The sequence below is a fragment of the Stigmatopora nigra genome, chromosome 6 (genome assembly GCF_051989575.1).
Source record: "Stigmatopora nigra isolate UIUO_SnigA chromosome 6, RoL_Snig_1.1, whole genome shotgun sequence".
Taxonomy (NCBI): Eukaryota; Metazoa; Chordata; class Actinopteri; order Syngnathiformes; family Syngnathidae; genus Stigmatopora; species Stigmatopora nigra.
Genome location: NC_135513.1, coordinates 11749048 through 11771221, shown reverse-complemented (window position 1 = coordinate 11771221; position 22174 = coordinate 11749048). Strand labels below are relative to the sequence as shown.

At 41.6% G+C, this 22174-nt stretch overlaps 4 protein-coding genes and 1 long non-coding RNA gene across 10 annotated transcripts; 1 reads left to right on the top strand and 4 right to left on the bottom strand.

The window, feature by feature from the left end:
* Nucleotides 1-203: 203 nt before the first annotated feature.
* rln3b (relaxin 3b) lies at nt 204-4081 on the bottom strand. Of its 3 annotated transcripts, XM_077719385.1 has the most exons (4): nt 3667-4081; nt 817-951; nt 612-749; nt 204-550 (listed from the first exon to the last, which is right to left on the bottom strand). In XM_077719385.1, coding segments are annotated over exons 2-4 (414 nt in total). In that variant the 5' UTR covers nt 818-951; nt 3667-4081; the 3' UTR covers nt 204-275. The 3 variants fall into 3 exon arrangements, with proteins under 3 accessions (XP_077575511.1, XP_077575509.1, XP_077575510.1); XM_077719383.1 differs by having other exon boundaries at nt 612-951; nt 3667-4073; XM_077719384.1 differs by having other exon boundaries at nt 204-547; nt 612-951; nt 3667-4059.
* On the top strand, nt 2755-11794 carry LOC144198397 (MHC class II regulatory factor RFX1-like). The gene is made up of 18 exons (XM_077719387.1): nt 2755-2891; nt 3811-4168; nt 5601-5698; nt 5773-5865; nt 6112-6191; nt 6274-6562; nt 6810-6991; nt 7064-7183; nt 7255-7376; nt 7620-7738; nt 7825-7928; nt 7995-8146; nt 8216-8313; nt 8808-8957; nt 9022-9233; nt 9303-9456; nt 9534-9579; nt 9961-11794. The coding sequence occupies exons 2-18, from the start codon at nt 3826-3828 to the stop codon at nt 10134-10136; spliced, it is 2538 nt and encodes an 845-aa protein (XP_077575513.1). The 5' UTR covers nt 2755-2891; nt 3811-3825; the 3' UTR covers nt 10137-11794.
* LOC144198398 (uncharacterized) lies at nt 5275-7368 on the bottom strand. The gene is made up of 3 exons (XR_013326706.1): nt 7234-7368; nt 5646-5838; nt 5275-5416 (listed from the first exon to the last, which is right to left on the bottom strand). It is a non-coding gene; the product is annotated as an uncharacterized LOC144198398 (long non-coding RNA).
* Nucleotides 11795-11864: 70 nt separating the features above from the next.
* On the bottom strand, nt 11865-16324 carry dcaf15 (DDB1 and CUL4 associated factor 15). Of its 4 annotated transcripts, XM_077719751.1 has the most exons (14): nt 15950-16323; nt 15568-15665; nt 15216-15354; nt 15022-15128; nt 14761-14930; nt 14533-14694; nt 13880-14133; nt 13603-13786; nt 13403-13494; nt 13165-13287; nt 12823-12899; nt 12645-12749; nt 12437-12555; nt 11865-12373 (listed from the first exon to the last, which is right to left on the bottom strand). In XM_077719751.1, the coding sequence occupies exons 1-14, from the start codon at nt 16043-16045 to the stop codon at nt 12318-12320; spliced, it is 1782 nt and encodes a 593-aa protein (XP_077575877.1). In that variant the 5' UTR covers nt 16046-16323; the 3' UTR covers nt 11865-12317. The 4 variants fall into 4 exon arrangements, with proteins under 4 accessions (XP_077575877.1, XP_077575875.1, XP_077575874.1 ...); XM_077719749.1 differs by having other exon boundaries at nt 13603-14133; nt 14761-14927; nt 15950-16324; XM_077719748.1 differs by having other exon boundaries at nt 13603-14133.
* A 174-nt stretch (nt 16325-16498) lies between these two features.
* khsrp (KH-type splicing regulatory protein) lies at nt 16499-22121 on the bottom strand. Its single transcript, XM_077719376.1, has 18 exons — nt 21773-22121; nt 20861-20963; nt 20723-20776; nt 20596-20632; nt 20435-20493; nt 20271-20342; nt 20106-20163; nt 19711-19858; nt 19527-19625; nt 19323-19445; nt 19070-19172; nt 18820-18944; nt 18373-18663; nt 18189-18298; nt 18019-18107; nt 17754-17954; nt 17284-17471; nt 16499-17210 (listed from the first exon to the last, which is right to left on the bottom strand). The coding sequence occupies exons 1-18, from the start codon at nt 21860-21862 to the stop codon at nt 17202-17204; spliced, it is 1959 nt and encodes a 652-aa protein (XP_077575502.1). The 5' UTR covers nt 21863-22121; the 3' UTR covers nt 16499-17201.
* Nucleotides 22122-22174: the final 53 nt, after the last annotated feature.

Sequence of the window (22174 nt, the reverse complement as noted above, 5' to 3'; positions counted from 1 at the left end):
ATGAACTACGACCGCCAGTTGTTTGACTGGGTATCTTGGAAACTCCAGGCAATAATATGTCTTCAATAATGTAAAATTAACAAGGGGCCGTGAGTAGTTTAATCTAATGATTACTCAAAATTGCTTAAAAAAATACATTCTTAACAATGAGAAACTTTTTTTCGCATTTCATTTTATTTTCCAGCCAAAAATTGGAAAAAAAACTCCACAAAAACTATGACATTAGTGTAAAAAAAAGAAAAGAAAAGAAAAGTAAATACAACAGATGACAATCTTTAGCACAAAGAGCTGATTTCACTCTTGCTGCAGCCCCACTTGCAGCAAGCATTTGACAGTCCCACCACGACATCCCGTCCTTTTCTATCAGCACTCCGGAGAGCTTCCAGCACCTCATCCGAGATTGGCGTACGGACCGAGCGGCTGAATCCAGAAGCTACATCCAATTTTTGACCCTTCCACACACCAGATTGCCCAGAATCGTCCTTACTGGCCATTCGAGAAAAAGGCTTTGCATTCCATTGTTCCAAAACCTCAGCTCCAAGGAGATCTGCTATGAACAAAAAAAATGTTAAACACATTTTTGAACAATTTACTTTGCTTTTGAGCCTTACCCGAGTCGTCAATGCTTCTCTTCCAACGAGAGCCACCACAGGTAAAAATGACGGCTCGTATAAACTCTCTTCCACACAGCTTCATTCCATAGAAAGAGGAATGGACTTCATTCGGCCGGACTCGGTCCACCAATGCCACTAAGAGGCACAGGGTCAAGAAAGCTGCCTTCCACATGGTGTTAAAAATGTCCTGTAGTTGTCTCACTGATGAAAAGAGCTCTACAAAGCCAAGTGATGTCTCTCCTTGTCAGTGATGTGGTTTTGGGGAACTTTTATAGGTCTCATTTTCTCAGAGAAGCTCCTAAGGTCTTCGTCAGGGTCTGGAGATAAGAGCTGAGACCTTTAGGGGCAACAATGCAGATGCGGAAATGGAGAATTTGAGATTACAAAAATGATGCCACGGGTGACGTCAACAGAGGTCTTGGCTATCTAATCGCCCGTGACCTTTTATTTGACCTTTATTTGGCCTCACTGTTAGTTGTGGCTTTTGCTTTGTTTGATAGAAAACAATCTGTCATTCATCGCATCTCCTTGAAAGGAACTGATCAATTTCACTTTGTTTTATCAATGGAGCGTATGTACAACAACATGTTGACATTTCTGGTGGAATGGTGAGGAGGCATTTGATTTAATCTACTGCCGTCTGATGCAAAAAAAAATCCTCCAATTCTTGAAAGCTGAATTTGTGTTTGTTTTTAAAGCGCGTATTTCATATATGTATATAAATTGGGAAAGCAAAACCTCTGTTTGGAAAGCATAGACTGTGATTGTTATACGTATTTGTGTTTAGCCATAAATTTCCTGTGTGGATCACGTTGACATCTAACAAATGTTATCCTGTAATAGTCCACACAGTATGAGTATGGCTCAACAAATGTCCTGTGGCTTGGTCGTCATGGTAACAAAAAATGATTCTTACCTTACCACCCAAGTGGGTTTAGAGTGAGCAATGTTGGATTTGCATATGAAAAATAAATGATTTCAAAGGAGTTATTAAAAGTGTATAAGTGTGTAGTTTTATTTTATTCTTTATTTTTAGCAAAGCTCATCAAAAACCCTTTAATAAGAAACTTGAAAACCTCTTCCACACTTTGCATTTCTTTTCATTCCATCTTTATCAATGTATATTTTTAGGGCCGTTTGGGCTTCTCATTTTAGAAAAAAGAAAATATTTCATTTAAACATTTCATGTGTATCAACAAAAAAAACGGCAAATGAATCGTCTGCATTTCCATATGCAAAGATAGTGTGCCCACTGCCTGCAGATGGTTGCGTTAAACTGCCTCATTATTTATTTAGAGATTTGTGTCCTCTTTAATTCTTGTCACAACTTAAATCTGCTGAGAAACTATTTCACTGCTCCCTGTATAGTGACAAAAGCTAAACTACCTAGTAAGCAATTGACTAGCCATGTAATGCATATCAAAACTGTAGGTTGGTTCTGGTACTTTCTAAAGAGACCACTTAGATAAAGATAAGAAATGGTGAATACCATAACATATTGAAATGGAAATTAAAAAGGGAATTACCTCGTGTTTTTTCTAAGCACAATTATGACCATTTCATTGCTGAGAAACTATTTCACTGCTCCCTGTATAGTGACAAAAGCTAAACTACCTAGTAAGCAATTGACTAGCCATGGAATGCATATCAAAACTGTATCTTAGTCCTGGTACTTTCTAAAGAAACCACTTAATAAAGATAAGAAATGGTGAATACTATAACATATTGAAATGGAAATTAAAAAGGGAATTGCCTCGTGTTTTTTTTCTACGCATGATTATAACCATTTCAATTGTGTGACAAATCAACTCATAGAACAACAAACATGTTTTCTTTGGTCCACCATGACCCCTTTTGTAAATGTAGGAACTATTGGAATATTTATAGCTGAAAAATAACGAATAAAGACATGTTTTGACGCTCAATGAGGACGACTTGACTTTTATTTTAACCTCCAGGCATTCTCGAGGTGATTCCTACTACACCGACATTAGAAGTAGTCATGAGACACTTGGCCACAATGTGAGTGAAAGACAGTTGCAATTGTCCAATAAGAGAGCAGAATTGTTAATGACGCACGGACCACCTCCTGATTGGTCCAATCAGAATAGGGCAACAGGCGGGGTTTAAAGAGAGGTTAGCAACAGTTGCCCCGGTGAAGGCAAGGCGCCATAGTCACCGTAGTCCTAGCGACAAGAACCAAGCAACGGGAGTCAACAACCCGAATCTAAAGGGAAAACTTAAGACTAAAAAGGACATAACCGGGGAGAAACACAGGTGAACAGACCAAAAAAGAGGTTATATCCTAATTTGATGCGATCCAAAGTTGCATGGCTGATTTTTGTTGGTTTGTTTATGCACTGATTTGCGTTTGGTGAAAGTGATCGAGAATGTCATGTCGGTGATGAAAGTGGTTGCTAGCTTTTTTTGTGTGCGCAGGCGGTTGTTATGGCGATGTCAAATCTATGATCAGAGCACAAGATGGCGGGTGCGTTCTAAACGCTTGTGACTACCCTACTTTCACCCCGACTACTGTAGTCACTGTGTGAACTAACTTCCAACACAATGAACTCCGATGGTCTTTTTCTAATAAAATCAGTCACGTTCGCACTTATTCCGATCTTGATCGCTCTTCTGAAGCTAACTATTGTGACATGAGTTGATAGCTAAGGAAGCTATCACGTTCGCTAACTCAATACTCAGTTTCTAACAAGAGACGCTGTTTTATTTCCCGATCTCAATAATCGCGTCTATGTTTCAAATGTGACTATTAAAAAAAAAGATCTGATCGGTCTTCTGAACGACTTGGGAGAAGTTTTTTGGCGTGACACTAAAAAAGACGTCCGCCAAGTGTCTATGCTTCTTGTTTACTGTGTAGGAGTGGTTTATTTTACGTCGGAATGGTCTAAAGTCCAGACTAAGTGCAATCATTGTCGAAAGGAATATGGTTTTAGCTTTAGAGGTGATAACATTGCGGGATATCTTAATTGTGCGATTTAGTTGCACATTTAATTAGTCAATGTTTACATGTGTATGGAAAATGACACGTTACTTTGAGTTGTCAAATCTCCAAAAATATTGCGTAGCTTTGAATCTCTACTTCCTCTTTAGGCACATCCTCTAATAATGTGTGTGGCAATATCCCAAAAGATAACTGATGAGTATGTTTGTCAAATATCCCTCTTTCAATCAACAGAACGCACTGGTTGCCATGGCAACTTCTGGATACTCGGAAGACCTCCAGCCTCAGCAGACCAACACGGTAACCATAGCAACGCCGGCTTCCACCACACCCTCATCAGCCAAGACGACTGCACACTTCCTGGCAGGACTACCGCTAACCTCTGGAAGCATTGCATCAGCTAACCAATCAAGCAAAACTGGGCAGGATGGACTTTCTTCTCAAACCCCACCCACTCAGGCACAAAGCCAGAAGTCAGCTGTTCTAGCGGCCCCCTCGCAACACTACATAAGCCCTGAAGGCCAGCACACCCGGGCCCAGAAGACAAATGGTCAGAGTACGTCACCCCAGTACATCATAGTGACAGTTACAGGTGAGTAACATGTTGGATAAATAAATATGTTCATTTATCAAACTCCCATGTGGCACATTAAAACCTTTTCAGCTTTTAAAGTCTCCCAAATTTACTATTTTTAATGCCTAAGCTGCTGTAAGGTGGGGAAAAAGTGTAAATATAAGCTGGCATTTTCATAGAAATGTCCATTATAAGTGAGTTCAGACATTTTTAAATGCAATAAGTACTATTGAAACCGATCGATGACTATTTTGCTTCAGTTGTCTAGCCATTTTAATTTGTGGTCATGATGTCTGCTCAGTTTGAAGTCGATATCCCCATCATAAAAACTGTATGGTTGTCAATGGCAGTTAATGAGTTAACGTTGCCCTGAAAAAATACTACCAAAGGAAATATTTGGCATTTTGAAAATCAGTCATTAATGAGATAATATCCTCAGGCCAATTCTTTTCTGGGATGTTTATTTTAAGTCGGTCTGTTAGTGGGTATTTTTGCCCGCTAGTGTCAAGTAACAGAATACTCTCACCCACAAAGTCAAACTTAATCTTGGTAACTGCATATTAAATGTATTAAATTCATATGCACCACTAAGATTTTAGCAGTCAATCCAGATTTGTTATAAAAAATGTCAGTCTGAAAGAATTTACATTGGTTATTATTAAAAAGTCGGAGATCAGTGCGAGTCTAGGCAAGGAAAAGTGACATTTTAAACCAGCACCCAATCAACAGGCTTTATTCCATTCCCTTTAACTGCCAGTTCTCCCATTATTACATGTTTCATGATATGTGTACAGCTATGCTTTCATTTCAGATATATTAACAAGTTAGAAGCAGGAGAACTTCTATCAGCCAGTCATTGAGAAGAGTAGTAGCAGAGAGAGACAGAGAGAGGGAGGAAAAAGTCCTTTTGGTGATACAATCACTGTCCTCACAGGAAAGTCATACAGGTTTGTTCAACAAGTCATAAGATGCAGCTCAGCTTGGCCAAGAGTCTCAGTAAGAAAACTAAGGGGTAACATGTATACTTTTGTCTTTTGGTTTATTATAAGCCCAGCAGTTGTCAAAGTTCAGGAGCCACGTTGCAATAAGCACAATTGAAAGGGATAGAAAAAAGGGAAGAAGGTACCTGACATGGTCTTTGCCTCAACTTCATTTGGTGGTCCACGCCCCTCTGTCTTGTTTTCCTCTCGCATGCGATAGGCATGTTTACAAATTTGAGGGATTTCTCTCCATCTGGGAAGATTAGCTGTCCGAGGCCAACATTCCCTACAAAAGAGACAAGTGTATGGGTCAGTTCTTTTCAGCTGAACTGAAATACACATGTAGGATGTCCTATATTGGGCTTAATGACAATTTGAAAGACGGATGTCGTGAGTGGTCACATCATTCATGCATTACTTTTTTGTGGCTAATTCAAGTCTTGTATTTTTCTTCTTGTTTTGGTTTTTAGAGGGTTCTGCTCATTCCAATGACAGTCTATCAGATTCCAGCTCACCAGCTTCAGGAGTACCGACACAGGTGGTCCAGCCAGTGCAGACCACCACTCAGGTATCAAGTCATGGAGGTCAGTCATCTCCATTCTGGGTTTTAGGTTGACGATATGACTTTTTTTTTTCCAGCAGCAGAGATCAGTGTTGCAAACGGTGACACAGGCTGGCAAAAGAATTCAGTCTGGGCACGTCAACAACCTGCAAGCAGTGCACATCAACCAGGAGGTAAGCATAAAAAAAGTCCAAAAGGGACAAAAAGATGATCTATCTGCCCATGAAAATGATACATAAAAAAACTTTCAAAACAAACCATTGTTTCAAATGAAAGGCCATTGAACGTAGGGTAAGACGACACACTTTGACAATGACTGGATGGATTTGGTCCATAAAAGTCACAGTTTTTTAAGTGATTGAGCATTTTAGTTGTTTTGAGATCAGGTCAAAGCTCGTTTTTGATGTGTTTTTTTGAAGGTGGAGCAAGTATACTCTGGCCAAGTACAGTACGTGGATGGCGGCGGTGGTACCGACAACACGTTCACCGCATCTGCAATGTGAGACTTGAGGAGGACACCTCCAGGCTTGTGCGATCCATATCGGGCCACTTATAGTTCTTTGGATCTCTCCCCTCCTCAGCCGGACTGGCAGCTACCCTTTCTCCGACTCCCCTCTCTACTCTCAAACCCCTCCCGCCTCCTCGTCCAACTTCTACGAGGCCACGTCCAGCTCCGAGTCGGACATCAGTGCCTCCGTGACCTCGCAGACTCTCTCCTCATCCGTGGTGGCGGCGGGTGCCGCGAGTGGGGGCAACTCTGGCAGCGGGGCAGGTTATGTCATCCAGGGGGCTTATTTATTAGGAGGCGGGGCCGGAACGGGAGGAGGACAGAGCTTCTCCAGCCCAAATTCACGTGCCCCTCCAGCCACTGTGAGTAAAGTTTATTTAGAAATTCTTAATTTAATAATTAAAAAAAAAAGTTAATTTAAATTTAAACCAGTACACATGCTGAGTAATGTTATTTTTCATAAGAAACGTGAATTCAATGCCCAGGATTTACTTAAGTGGGCCACACAAAATGATGTGGTGGACCAAATCCTGCTCCCAGCCCTTAAGTTTGACACCTGTGCCATAAGTAATGAAGTGACAATGGCATATTTACTCATTTACTCATCAGGTGCAGTGGCTGTGTGACAACTACGAGGGTGCAGAGGGAGTAAGTTTACCCCGCTGCACTCTGTACTACCACTACCTGCTACACTGCCAAGAGCAAAAGTTAGAGCCTGTCAACGCTGCCTCCTTTGGCAAACTCATCAGGTCTGTCTTCATGGGGCTGCGCACGCGAAGGCTAGGAACCCGGTAGGTACCCGGCCGGCTCCCATTGGTGGGACCACTTTGCACCCCACCACCTTGTGAACATTGTCATTTCAGGGGGAACTCAAAGTATCACTACTATGGACTCAGGATTAAATCTGGCTCCCCCCTGCTCAGGCTAATGGATGAGCAGCAGCACATGGCTATGCGGCAGCAGCCTTTCTCGCAGAAAAACAGGTTACCGAGTGGACTTTTGTACCCCAAAATTGAGCTGAAATTGTTCATACTTGCTGTGTTCTGGTCGACAGGATAAAAGCAGTTCAGAAAACTGAGGGGATCGCCAATGGGACATCGGGGGGTACGGCGCAGCAGCAGGCAGGAGTGGTTTGTGATATTTCTGCTCAAGTCCAGCAATATCAACAGTTCCTGGGTGAGAAATTGTTATACTTATTAACATGTTTCTTTGTTTTATTAAATTGGGCAAGTTCATGTTAACTGACAAATAAATGAATTAAGTTATTTAACGTATTTTCTGGACTATAAAACATACTTTTTCCTTAGTTTGACTGGGCCTGCAACTTATACTCAAGTGGTGGCACCCATATAGATTTTTTTGTTGTTGTTTTTTAGTTTTTAGTGTTGGAAACAATATTTTTTTTTCCATTTTGTGTAGAAGCATCACGTCCACTGCCGGATTTCATTGGGATAAATGTGCAAGCCAGCAGCCTTCCTGAAGGAATCCTGCCTGAACACCTCAAAGCCTTTCAGACTCTCTACAGGGAACACTGTGAGGTAAGACACCAGAAAAACGTAATATTTCTGTTCAAAATCACCGTTGAATTCCTCCATTTATCTTTTTGTTTTTTTTACATTGACAGGCAGTTCTGGATGTGATGGTGAACCTTCAGTTCACTCTTGTGGAGACACTCTGGAAGTCTTTTTGGCGCTTCAGCCAAGGCAGTGAGGCAGAAAGTCTTAACCTGTGAGGCTCAAAAGTCAAATATTCTGTCGCTTTAGCACCCTCGTAAACCAACGAATCTTCTTCCAGCCACCACGAGTCGGAGAAACGTCTGCCAAAATCGTGCCTGGTTCTACTGTGCAAGTTCGAACCTGTACTGAACTGGACCAGAGCGTGTGACAACCTGCTCTACCAGATGCTGGTTGAGATCCTCATCCCTGATGTGCTCCGGCCCATTCCAAGTAAGAACAAAACAAAGGTGCTTGCTGAAAGAGCTGTTCAATTTCTAAATTGGTCACTTTGGCTTTTAGGTGCCTTAACCCAGGCCATCCGTAATTTTGCCAAAAGTCTGGAGAGCTGGCTGTCCGGTGCCCTCATGAACATCCCGGAGGAGATGGTCCGGATTAAGGTTTGTGGTCCTATTGTTGGATACCATAACTGTTTTTGTAGGGTGGTATATTTTTTACAGAAACTAGCACCATAAACTATAATATTGTTGATTTCTTATTACTTACTGGCATAATAGTACTACTTATAAAATAGTCATTATAGAAACACTAATTTATGGACCTACCTTAAATATTAGAGAGTGATTTTGCTGTGGCGACCTTTCAGGGGATGAGTGGAAATGTCAGTCTTAACTATTAGATAGTATCTTTATTTTGGGTTCAATAGTGCTTTATAGGCCTGGCGGGCATCTCCCCAACTCTGGTAGAACTAGAGAACAAAGAAGTGCAAATGATGTTAATGACAATGTTAATTTTTAGCGCCCTAAAAAACATATGTGAATGGATTAAATATACATTTATTCATTTGAAGGGTCCTCGGGGGGAGGGGGGGTCTATACCATTTGACTTTGTCATGATTTGTAGCCATTGTGTTTAAAAACCGTGTTCCCTTTAGGTGGTGTGTGTAAATTCTTTCTCCCAAACTCTGCGTCGCTACACCAGCCTGAACCATTTGGCCCAGGCGGCCCGGGCTGTCCTCCAGAACTCGGCCCAGATCAACCAGATGCTCTCCGACCTCAACCGTGTGGATTTCACTAACGTTCAGGTGAGCCTTTGGCGTGGCCCCAGGAAAGAACGTAAGCGTGACGGACCCACATCTTCTCGACCAGGAACAAGCGTCTTGGGTGTGTCAGTGCGATGACCGCATGGTCCAGCGTCTGGAGCAAGACTTTAAGATGACCCTACAGCAGCAGAACTCCTTGGAACAGTGGGCCTCGTGGTTGGACAGCGTTGTCTCTCAGGTGCTCAAACCCTACGAGGATAACCCTGTGGCCCTGCCCAAGGCTGCCAAGGTCTTCTTGCTCAACTGGTCCTTCTACAGGTGAGAGGCAGGCATGAGGTCTTTGTCCCAATGTGTTTAGTTTCTAACTTTTATGTGGGCGACCGCCAGTTCCATGGTCATCCGAGACCTGACCTTGCGCAGTGCCGCCAGCTTTGGATCCTTTCACCTCATCCGCTTGCTCTATGACGAGTACATGTATTACTTAATTGAGCACAGAGTGGCTCAGGCTAAAGGGGAAACCCCAGTAGCGGTTATGGGAGAGGTGAGTGTGCCAAATTGACCAATGGCGTCCGAATGTGGCTCATTTATATGTGTAACCACTCCTCTTGTGTCTTATAGTTTGCCAGCGCCGTCAAGAGCCGAGCTACCCCGGACCCAGAGAAAGGTAATATTTCCAAATATTTCCCTTTTACTAAAAAATATGGCCTCTGTTTATTTTTGTTTGTATTATTTCTATTTGAATGGAATTATTTCTGCTTGTATTAACATTTGTTTAACTTATCAGTTGGAGTATTTACAGAAATGTATTTAAAAAATAATTCTCCCTATACACTGATATGATGTCCATTTTGGGTCATGTAGACCATGATATTTACATGACCCAAAATGGACATCAGGTCTTTGTTATTTAGTTTTTTGATCATATTTTTTCTTTCAAATTAGATACACACTTCCCCTATATAAAGAGTTAAACAGTCTGATAGGAAAAAAGTTAGTATTTTCCACCTACTGTCCATTGCCAACACTTTTTGGTCTCGTCCATTAGACGAAGACGAGGAGGACGAGGATGAAGAAAGCGAGGAGGAGAGCGGCGATCTGGTTTTGCAGTCCGCCTCTCTGAGCATGCTGGAAGACAAGGAGCTATTGGAGCCCCCCGCTAAGCAGCCCAGGACCTCCTTAAGCCTGCACAGTCTGACAGAGACACACAACGCACCGGTTTAGAACACAAACACATCATAAACCCACATTTTGCTTTAACGTCGTCACCCCGCTCTCCTTTGTGCTCCAAATTGCTACTTTGGTGTTGAGTGTCACATAGAAGGAAAAAATGTGAGCGCCATTCATGCCAATGATGTCATCTTTGTCCTCCGTGCTGCCATTTTGTTATTTTATCACATGTAATCCCTGTGCCTTCCCAGAGTGCCCAAATTTAACGAGATTACCTGAGTTAATAATCATTCAGCATCTTATTAGCACAGGGGTCTCCAAACTATGTGGTGGGTGTAGGTTTTCCTTTCAACCAATGAGGTTTATTCTTGAAGGCAATCAGCTGAATATAGTTTTAGGACACCAGAAAGGTGAAAAATGTATCCTGTAATTCAGTTGAAATGAAAACCTATGGCCCCTTTGGACCGGTTTGGACACCCAATTTGGTATGGAGAAATTGTGTGATTTATTTTAATTTTTTCATACACATTGCCTTTGAAGCAATGTCTACGCAGGGCTGTTCTCGAATCGGGAATAAGGGATGTAAGAGGCAAGCGCTGTCACGTTTGATATAGATATATATACTTGGAGTACATTTAATCCGGCCATTATACTGCTATGATTGATACACTGTGCCTTTTGACATTGTTGCAGCTCGTTATTCTATGGAATCTGTATTGTCGCGTTTCTAGAGAGATTCTGTGAAGTTGCCTCGTCGTCCTAAACTTTTGTAGCGATTAAAATTCACATGAGGGGTTTGCATACATTACCGTGTCATCATTTCTCTGCCCACACTTTCCATTTCCTTGATAGAGGACAAACCCAAAAGGCAAACAATCATACAAAATTAAGGGAAACTTGAATCTTAAACCTAGCCTAAGATCTTTACTGTATCCATGGTTACCATGTTAAGTCTTTGAATATTCTCCTTTGTCATTCATGTATCCAAATGATGTTGTTTGACCGTAATTGCCTTAGGATACATGTCGTCGTTCATATACCTGCTAGAGTATTAAAACTCTATTGTGGTGTTGGTTGGACCAGGCCTGGAGATGTGCTGATGACCTTCAAGATTGACCCTTTACAAAGAGCACAAAATTATATCAGGATTGCTTATGTCAGGAAATACAGATCTATATATAAAATGTTTTTTGTGTTGGTTGTGTCTGGGCAGATGAGATTTTTTTGTAAGGTAAATTGCATTGTCGTCTCTGCACTGTAATGTGGATTCTTCTACCTTTAAGGTTATGCTGCTCTACCTTTCATCAAGATATCTTGATGTCCCTTTTAGGACCTTTGTACAATCTGTGATCTTTGTAGCTTTAAAACATTGCTTTCTCAAAATGTGTGCATGTTGTGTTTGGTTTAATGCAGTTATTCCCAACTAGGGTGCCGTGATATCAGGGATCAGGAGCAAAAAAATGATGTTAAATTCACTAATTTTACCATCCCTGTGTTAGTTTGTTGATGGCAGGAGGAGGAGGAATAAGTCACGGTTTCCCTGCGAAGATATTTTAGCCTTGTGTTTAATCAAATCCAGAGTGGGGAAAATTGACCCAAAATGTCCCTTGTAACATTGATTCCTTTGTGAAACCTTATTTTTTTGTGGTGTTTTGTGAGATTTTTCTAATGTTTAATGGGTGCCTTGTCTCAATAAAAAGTTGGCAACAACACTCTTCTGCATTCAAGTCAAATTTTGTACAAATGACTCCAAAATAACCAAGACAAATGTGCAACTAGGCAATTGTTTTCTTGAATATTTTATTTGGACAAAATCTCAAAGGTCCTTACTTCCTTTCCAAGAACAAACAGCACCATTGAAACTTGCATGGGATCAACTTCAGTTAATCAAACCTTTTCGTGGACTTCGCCAATTCATAACATAAGGTTTACTTTGCATCATAAATGTGTGAATTTGCCCTTTTAAGTCAAAATTATTCGCAGTCATACAGTCAATTCATCATACACACAGTCAACTGCAGAAAAAAAACACTTCCGGTATGCCTATGCCATATTTACGAAAGGGAAGATTTTTCTCTTAGTATTTACAAAGTAAACATGAGGTAAATAGCAACTTATGCTCGTGAAAAAAATAATAATGTGCAGTTACAACTAACCCCGAGTACAATCCAGAAGCCCGTACGTGTTGTCGAGCTTCTTCTTCCCATGGCTTCCCTTCTTTTGCTTCCGTAGCCGTCACAGAACAATCCAAGTACATCTGTCGCTATCGGCCAATACTTGAAGCGAAGTTCCTGTGTGATAGACCATGTTTTTTTTAACATCAAACACTTTTAATGTGGCAACTGAAAAAATACCTGTATGTAATCCTTCGTTGGTCAAACGGTTGATGTAGCGCGAGCTGCTTTCGGGAATGAGCCACTTCTTCATCAGTGTGTTCACGCACGACTTTCTGTAAGAGCTCCACACGCGCCCGCTGACACCAAAGATGCATTCCGTATATTAATATATGAGCAATAATTCATGGCAAATGGGTGATTGCTGGTTTAGCAAGCGTTTTCTCACCTGGTTTGACCTTTGACTTCTGTCAGGTCACCGACACCCACAGTGCAACACACACCAGTGTTTAGGTCCCAACTGACTTGCAGGTTTGAATGGTATGTATTGGGCCTGGGAAGAAGAATAAGAAAAAATAATGGAGTATGTGGAAAGAAAGGACGAAATAAAGAGTTATCAATGATACCTGCAATGCTCTGAGGGAGAAAAGGCCAATAACAGCAGGCCGATGCTGATGATGACCGTGTTGGTCTCTGGACACACCTGCCGGAGATTGGAAACAAAGACTATAGTAATCCCTCGATTATCACGTCTTCCGAATTCACTACTTTGTGATTTTTTTTCCCGCTATGAATGATTAAAAATACTAATAATTGCTTTGGCCTCAGCAATGAGGGGGGGGGGTATATGGGTGACTTTACTCTTCTTTGCTATTTTTCAATTATAGCGGTCAAGTCTGGATTACACTAACCACGATATTCGAGGGATTACTGTATACGCATTTGAATCCAGGCGCGTGCATTTTCACCTCTAAAATGACCACGTCGTAATCGCTGAAAGAGCAGAACTGTGACGCCCATGCCGCATCTCTCCTGATCACCTCATTAATGAGATATTCAAAGTCCAGAGTCAGCTGCTCCACACGTACGCTCTGCAAGAGAAAAAAAAACAACCCAAAATTCAAAGTAAGAAATTACCTCACATATTCATGTCTCATATGCATAAAACAGGGTCTGAAAAGAGAACGTTTTCAGTGTACGACTGACCTGTCTGTCGTGTGGGTCGCTGACCAGTTGCAGGCTCCGCCCTTTGAGATCGGTGACTGTGAACGCCAGCTGTACTTTTTCATCTTCGTAACCTTGTGGGGGGGAAATAACATGAGCAAATTTTAAAAGGCAAAATGTTTAAAATAACAGTTTTGTATTGGGTCTCATTGTCCAACATTGTTCATCTGTTGGTACTTCACCTGTGTGGGCCCCCGGATTCTGCTCCAATAAGCCCGACTGGAGACAGTAGTGCAAACACGAGTAGTTAACATATCCAGGCTCGCCGTGTTCTGGCTCCTGAGACGTAGATGGCGTGGGAGGAGGTGAAGGCAACGTTGAGGAGGACGCCAGACACGGCGTTTCTTCTGACGACTGCGCGGAGCTCTGTCCAATTGTTAATTTCTCTGTTGAGCAACTTTGCTTTTCTACCTGCGTCATTCGGGGGCAATCCGGTCGCTCTTGCCGATCGTTTACTACCGTTACTTTGGATGGGCCTTCTTTTCCGCCGCCCCCGCCGCCCTGAGCCCGTCGAAAGAGGTCGGCTGCAAATTCCCGTGCTCGCATCACAGTTTGGGATTGGCGGGGAGAGAGGGGAGTCGGCACTAATTTGCTTTCCGTTGATTGTCTCTCGGGAGACCCCGCTGAAGTGTCAGGAGAGGCCGATGTGGACGAACAATGTGACAAAGATGCTCGCTTTGTGTAAAGAATCTGTGACGACTTGCCCTCTTTTCCTGAAACATACCAAAAAAAAGCCAATCGTAGTAACTGCAGATTAATATCTGATTAAGGACATGGATTAGCGGTTACAGAGACAAATTGCCATAAGCATATTCACATTATTTATTATTTATATTTTATTGATGTAAAAAAAAACTTAGTTTTGATAAAAGTTTCCACATTATTTATTATTTATATTTTATGGAATGTAAAAAAAAAATCACAATTTTTCGTAGTTTTGATACAAAATGTGAAGTAGTTTGGCCAAAACTATGCAAAGTTTTTAAGATTAAGCAGCTCTGGTCCAGGTTATTTTACACAATGGTCCAATAGTCGTGTCATTTTAATAATTGACATTGAAAAGAATGGATTTAATTGACAAAGCAGCTTATTTAGGGCCTTTTTTTTTTTACCTCGGCACAGCGATATCGCACACGCCACCAGAGAATAGCTCGTGTTCAACAGGATGACCTGGTCCTTCTTCAGATGGAAAGCAGGCTGGAAGGTGGGGAAGGGGTACACCACCTGATACCTGCTGTTGAGGACGTAACCATGCTCCAGACACCCGCCACTCCCTGCAAGGATCCACGTGACGATTAGAAGAGACGGGCTTCCCCCAGTAAAGCAGCCTAAGTGCTTACCATTGCTCGCCGATGGCGCCGAGGCTAGTGGACAGCAGGCTTGACAAGAATGCGGGGACGGCATGGAGGCGATGGTAATGTAGATATCTCTGTAGTTCTCGGCGCTCATCAAGTTCATCAGGAGAGAGCTGAACAGGTTGCACCGAGTATGCAAACAGGATTTCAATCTACTAAAGGTTGATTGTAAAATCAATTAAATCAACTGTATCAATTGAATCTGCCTTTGTATTTGGCGAAGGAGTGAACCAAATGATGTCTTACTTAAAACCAAAGATGACAATTTTAGACTGGTCATACGGCCATCCGCACACAGTCAGATAAAGGTCATTGTAGATTTCCTCGCCTGCAAACAGTTGGACATGTTGGACCTGGAAATGAAAATGTAAGAGAAAAAATGGGTGTTTAACAGAAAGCATTACATTTAAAATATGGTTGATTTTTTGTATTTTTTTTACCTGCTTAAGTCTACTGTGAAGATTGAACTCCCACCAATATAAATGGTAGGTGTAGAAAGAGAAATCATCATCTTCACCACAATCCCTGGTGTAGGACAGAATATAGCGGCCACACTTGGTGAAGCCGAGAAAGATATGCCTGAAACAAAATCGAAGTTTAATGAACACCGACATGCGCGTATATGACAATGTTATGTTTGTTAAAAAGAGGAGAGAACTGGAAAAAGCAGGCTTAGTCTTCTGCTAATGTAAATGATCTAGATTATATGCTAATGGTGTATAATGTCACTGACATTTTGGCTTTTGAGAGCATTAGAAGTGTACACAATTGATGTAAAAACAGAACGCTTACCCTGCTCTTAGGAATTCCTCATTGACAATATTCTTTAATGGAATACATACACGAGGAGCGAGTTTTCTGAACTGATGCTGAGGAAAGTGTCCTGAAAGCTGCAGAAGAGGACAATTACAACACAACGGGCGTTTGTTAACGTCTTTGATGACTGAAGAAAGATCAACATGATGATGGATAATAATCGGGAGCTCCATTTGGGTTGCTTTGCACACTTTTTTTGCTTTGTGATTAAAGCCTGACCTGCTCTTAACCGTTTTTCTTCTTTTAAGTCGCTAATGTGCTATGTAGCAGCTTCAAGTTAGCTCGGTATTGTTTTAAAAAAAATAATAATTAATGCCGCACTTGTGGTGAGGTGTAGTATTGTGAATATCGGGCATACCTTCCCTCGCACAAGACATTTTACGATGTGGTCTTTGTATCTTCTTTGTGTTTTGTGCTTGCTATCATTCTGTCCTGATTTCGCACTGGGCGCCATCTCTGACTGATCTGTAGTTCGTGTTTCGGGCCGGAGGTCGCTGATTGGCTCGCTGCTGCATAAGACCCTACCCCAAGATACTTTCCTTTGACTTTTCCGCCAGGTATTTGCGACAAAATAACTTCATGTCTTTTCTATAACACCCTGTAAATTTTGTTCGCTTAACTAGTTAGCAGATCCCGCAAGAAATCTCGTGGAAATGTCGAGTACTTCAGAGGAAGGGCGATTAGCGTTCAGGGAACTTGGACGCTCTCTTGATGACGTCACGTCATGAAGACGTCGATTGAATAAGACGCCACGGAGTGTTTAACCCTTTCAGGTAATCCTTTATGGTCACTATATATTGGACAGTAAACTATATTCCAAAATATTTTTCTTTTGATTCCCTGGAAATTAATGTCAGGGATTTATCTAAAATGTGTGATAAATAAACATACTCAACTACACCTGGAGTTGTTGTAGATCTGTTGTTTTATTTTTAAGTATTTAAAAACAAGCTGTAAAAAAAATAACAAAATGCAATGAAAGAAACTATTGCAAAGAGGAAAAAAAACTCCACTAATTAAGTTGTACACATAACCAGAGGGAAGACATCCACACAGAACCCGCCAACAAATAAGCGCCAGTCATTTTACAGCAAATATTCCCCCATTGAGTGGCATACAGGCACACGTACTCTTTCCAACAAAGAAAAATAGACTAAAAATTAAAAAGAATCACAAGGTAAATTACAAATGAAATTTCAAGACAAACTTCTTTCAAATGAGGATGAATACCAAGAACAGGAAAAATGTTTTCAATCAAAACAGAAATAAAACACTATTGCAAAATTTATTAACCTGTTGTGATTATTCTGCATTAAAGATACTCTTAATTTATGGTACATTGTTTGGAAAAGAAACTTATTACACGGTGAAGGTGAAGGGACTAAACAAATTCCAATTAAGGTAGATTATTAGTGCGTTGTTTCAATGCATGAACAAAACTATTTTCCCTTCTATTTTTGTTGGAGGAAAAACAAAACAAGTCAGTCAACTATCAACTTTAAAACTAGACTTTGAAATAATAGGTGGCATAATCATGGTTTTGAAACCTAAACGGGAAATCTATATCAGCAGAAGTTCAAAGAGCCAACAAAACCACCAGTCCGAAACAATTACTGTGCCTGCAATGAGAAAGAAAAGTTGATGTGATTGAATTGCATTACATATCTTTTGTCTGAGGGGGGCAGAACATACCTGCTGTCCTTGCTGTGGGGGAGCTGCCTGGCCAGGGGACGGTCCTCCCTGCCCATAGTAGGCAGCTTGCTGTCTATAATACTCAGCCCACGCTGCACTGTAATCCGGCTGGCCTCCAGGTGCTGGTGCTCCTGCAGCTGGTGCTGGTGTCGCTGCCGGAGTTGCAGCTGGTCCTGCTGCGGGTTGGACTAAAAAATAAAAACAAATAACAAAGCTCAATGTTGATAAAAGTTGCTAATGTTGTCCTGCTTTGAGTATGTTATGCACACGCATGCCAAGCACTTCCACCCTTTTCACTATATAAATATAGTGCATCAGCAAGCAATGTACCCAGACAGTGCAAGCGTCCTACAGTGACATCTACAAAATCTTAAATTTAGTGCATATAAAAAGGCACACCCTGTTCACTTGGGAGGTTGACAAGAATGCAAAAAAAGTATATGTAGCCAAGGTTGTTGACTCCTACATACCCATGCCCATCTTCTTGTAATACTCCTCCCATGCCTTGGTGTAGTCTGGCTGACCTCCAGGGGTCTGTGCTCCCTGGTTCTGGTCCCCCGCTGCTCCAGGATCTGAAGGGTTCTGTGCCGGCACACTACCCCCTGGCTGCTGATTATAGTACTGTGCATAGTAAGCTGCCCAGGCAGCATTCGGGTCTGCTGCTGCCTTATCTGATGAGAAGAAGACTTGGATGAATAAATTATTCTTGACGAATACAAGGGTTGTAATACTCACTTGGGTCTTGGGGTCCCGGGTTCTGCCATTGCTGGTAATTGTTTCCCCAACCCTGAGCACAGTATTGGGGGCCACCTGGCGCACCACCACTAAAGACAGATAATTTGAATGGTTGTGACGCAGTACTAAGACGAATTCAAGACAATTGCCAGATCCAAAAAGTTACATACTGTGGTGCACCGGCAGGAGGTCCAACATTGTAAGGGTTGGCATTATAGGGGTTCATGTGATCACCTGGGCCTCCCTGACCTGGACCACCACCAACTGGACATATCGGGGCCTGGATCAAATACACACATTTCCGTTAATCTGCATATTTTTTTTGTGTAAGTAAATCCATGTTGTGATTGGTACCTCAATTTTTTCTTCTATAAGTTGCTTTGCATAGTCTATCTGCTGGGGGGAACCTCTGATGATGAACATTTTAAAATTTGGGTCCCCATCTGGTAGAGGCTGACGTGACATCTCAACAAATGCACCAGTCTGTTGATTAATGGATTTGACATTTTCCCCTCCTCTGCCAATCACAAGTCCACATTTATTAGCAGGGACAGAGAAAGCCATTTCTCCTCCAGGAGGCCCCCAGCTTCCCTGGCCTCTCCCCCGTCCCCGTCCTCCAGGTGGCATCCCTGGACCAGGGGGGCCCTGTTGAGCAAAAATCTTTGAGTCAAATTGAGAATAAGCATCATACATGTTCAGCAAATTTAAAGTCAACAATATGAGAGTTTAGTTTCACATTTATCTCAACTAGAGGATGACAGCTGCCTTAAAAATGCTACTTTCAGTATGCTTTGTGCTTACCCCTTGACCCCCGTCATCTCTGGTCCGGATACTCTGCAGCAGCTCCGTGATGATGGAGGCGGCATGTTGACATTGGTCTGGAGGACCCGTAATGTGAGCAATTTTTTCAGGAGTGGTGCCATCATCTGAAAATTAAAAAAAGTGCTTGCTGTATATTAAAAGAGCCATAAGTGAATGACAATGAAAAAGTCACTTCGGAGAAACAATAACATCTGCAAAAACATTAAAAAAAACATTCAACAAAATTCACCTGGTTTAAACTGTATCTTGACTCCAGCATCACTCTGGATCTTCTTAATCATCTCCCCACTTTTTCCAATGATGACCCCCACTGCATGTCGAGGAACGGGTACCTGCAAGAAACCCACAAATGCCTCTGTATTGACTCCATTTGTTTTATTGAAGCACATTACTAAATACTACAATGAATGCATGTATTGCATCTAACAAACTAAAACTAAGCATTGCAAGTGAATTCCAACTCAAACAAATCTCAAACTTACATCAACGCCACCACCGCCGGCGCCAACGCCACCACCGCCCATTCTAGAGCCATATTCATTCCTCTCCCCAAAAGAACTGTGCTCCCGTTCTCGTAGAATCTCATTAACCATATCCATAGCTTGCTGGAAAAAACAAGACAGCCAAATAAGTCAATCAAAAACACTAGAAAATGACAAAGCATATCGGGTGAGATTTTTAAATACCTGCACTTTAAATGGGTCTCCAATAATGCGCAGCGGTTTGTCTATATTAGGAGGCTGGGATACATCTTGAATGAGGATCATTTTAACTCCGGCACGTTCCTTCAAAAAAAAATGTAGATGGATGAACTTTGGATTGGACAGTTGTTGAAATCAGAGTAGAGGATTTCTAACCCATTTTACAAACCTGTAGCTGCTTAATGGTCTCTCCTCCTTTGCCTATAATGAGGCCAGCCTTGCCCGCAGGGATGATCATCTCCTGCATGGAGCCTGACTGCCCGTTGGGCGAATCGTGTCCTTTTGATATGATTTCATCTATGAGTCCCTTTGCTCTCCTGGAAAAATCAAGGCACATTTATGTAATAAGGAAGAGATTTGGGCCAGGTTTCATGCACGGAGACATTTAAGCATACAATTTGAATATGTAAACAATCACAGAGAACAAAAACACAATCATCGAGAATAATTATGTCTTCTTTTCCCTTCTTTCACCAGATCTGAACACTAATAATTTTAAACAACCAGACCGAAAACTGCTTCTAGATTTAACATTTTCGACGTGAAGTACAAAGCCGAACTTACTTTATGGCATCGGGTGGACCTGTCAAAGTAACACTTCTTTCCGAAAGACCAGCACTGTCTGAAATAATATGGAAACGCATGGAAAAAAAAAACAACCAAACCCTAAAAAAACCTCAAGAATAACAAATTCAAAGACAACCTCAATTTCATAACTTCCATGCTCACCATGTGCAATCTGGACCTTGCAGCCGGATTCCCGTTGTATTTTGTTTATGTGTTCGCCTCCTCTGCCGATTACTGAAAGAAAAGAAGCAATTAGATATTAGCTTGGACATCACAGGTGTAAATTTCTTATGTAGAACTTGGTAAGTTAAAATAGATGTACTTACTGAGACCAACCATGCTATCAGGCACTCTGCAATCCTCTGTCATTGTCATTGTGCCGGGCCTGATGATTGAACGCAATTAACGCAGAAAATTATCCACAGAAGTCAGTCAGAGTGGCAGAATTAAAATTAAAAAAAAAAAAATAATAATAATAAACACATACCTCTGTTGAGCAATGGCAGCCAATTGTGCTCCAATAGCTGTAAAAAAAAAAGGGGAGAAATATTTGAATGGCTAGAAAGTGTGCAGATCCATCCATTGCGATGAATCAATGTGCAAATTCAACGTACACAATGCTGAATCTCTTTCAATCTGTGAGGCTACCTTCTTGGCATCTGGTTCATCTAAATAAAAGAAACAGTAAGCCTCTTGCAATTTTGAGCAGGTTCAGAAACTAAAGAAAAAAGAAGTTTGAATTGATGGTCAACCTGCTTCTTCGAGGGATCGTTTTTGGGCGGCGAACGGATAGCCTTCATCTCCTCCGTTGTTGCTCGCCAAGTGGCTGCTCTCTCCGCTGATTTTTGCTGCAATCTAGGAAGATGGAATGATTGGGTTGACTTTTTGGGAAGATTGATGTTTACTTCCATGAAAATATTAGTGTTAAGATGAAAGCAAAAAAAATATGCAACTTTCTGTCATTGGGTCCTTAAGCAATGTAAACAGTGTGTGAAGGAAATCCATTAATTTGATCATCTATGTATAAAAATACAATAATTATTACTATTCAAGTATTTTTAATGGCCATAACATGGAGTGATATGCCTTAAGTGTCCCCTAAAGTGTTTTTTTAATTTTTAATAGTCACTTGACTAATAAAGGGATAAAGTAGAAAAAAGTTAAAAGAAAGGGCCTAATACATTTTAATAGCTGTCCATTGTCGTTGCCAGTCCCACAAAGGGTTAATTCAATTATTTCTAAGGAATCAGATCTCCACAGACACTGATCATTTTGGGGAAAATATACATAAAAGTATAGGTTTTGTTATCGTAGAAATAATTTGAAAAATATCTATTAAGTAAACATTACCGTCTGGGGCTAGGTTTAATTCAGCCGCTGACTGGCACAGTCAATATTTTTATATCTCAGGGGAGCAATTTGATCAAGGTGAACTATATATATTTTTTAAAAAGATTACATTTGCAACTTTAATATTGTGGAAGACTAAAGACGATGGCCTAAATAGCAAATTTTGACGAGGCTCGGCTTACTTACCGGCCAGTGGCTAATGCTAAAAGCTGGCTAGCCAACTGAAGCTAACGACAAGGATCAGCAAGCTAGCTGCTAAATGGCACACCGAATTGATTTCATCACTTTGAACGGATCTATCGCTTTCACTTTACCTGTCTAGCTCTTTCCATAGCGTCTGCAAAAGCATCTTTTTTCGTCCCGGCGCCGACGCCGTTGGTCGGCAAGGAGCCGAATTCGGACATGGTGATAGCAAGGAGAAATGACACACGGAGGGGGGAGGCCGGGTCCAGGTGTCTTTTGGCCGGCTCAGGCTACGCAGAAGCGGGAAGGCCAAAGCTGGTGTTGGGCAAAACAAGACTACCAATGTGAGAGAGATCACTTGTCACGCCGGCAAAATTCTCTGCTTAAAATAACCAATCAATGTACGCTACCCTCGGCCCTCCCCGGTTCGGCCTTATTCAGACCGTTTCCTCTGCTTTTGGGCGCTTAAAGAGCGCATGTGAACGCCGCTAAACTGCGTCATCTCCCGGCCTGGAGTGGAACCAACATACATG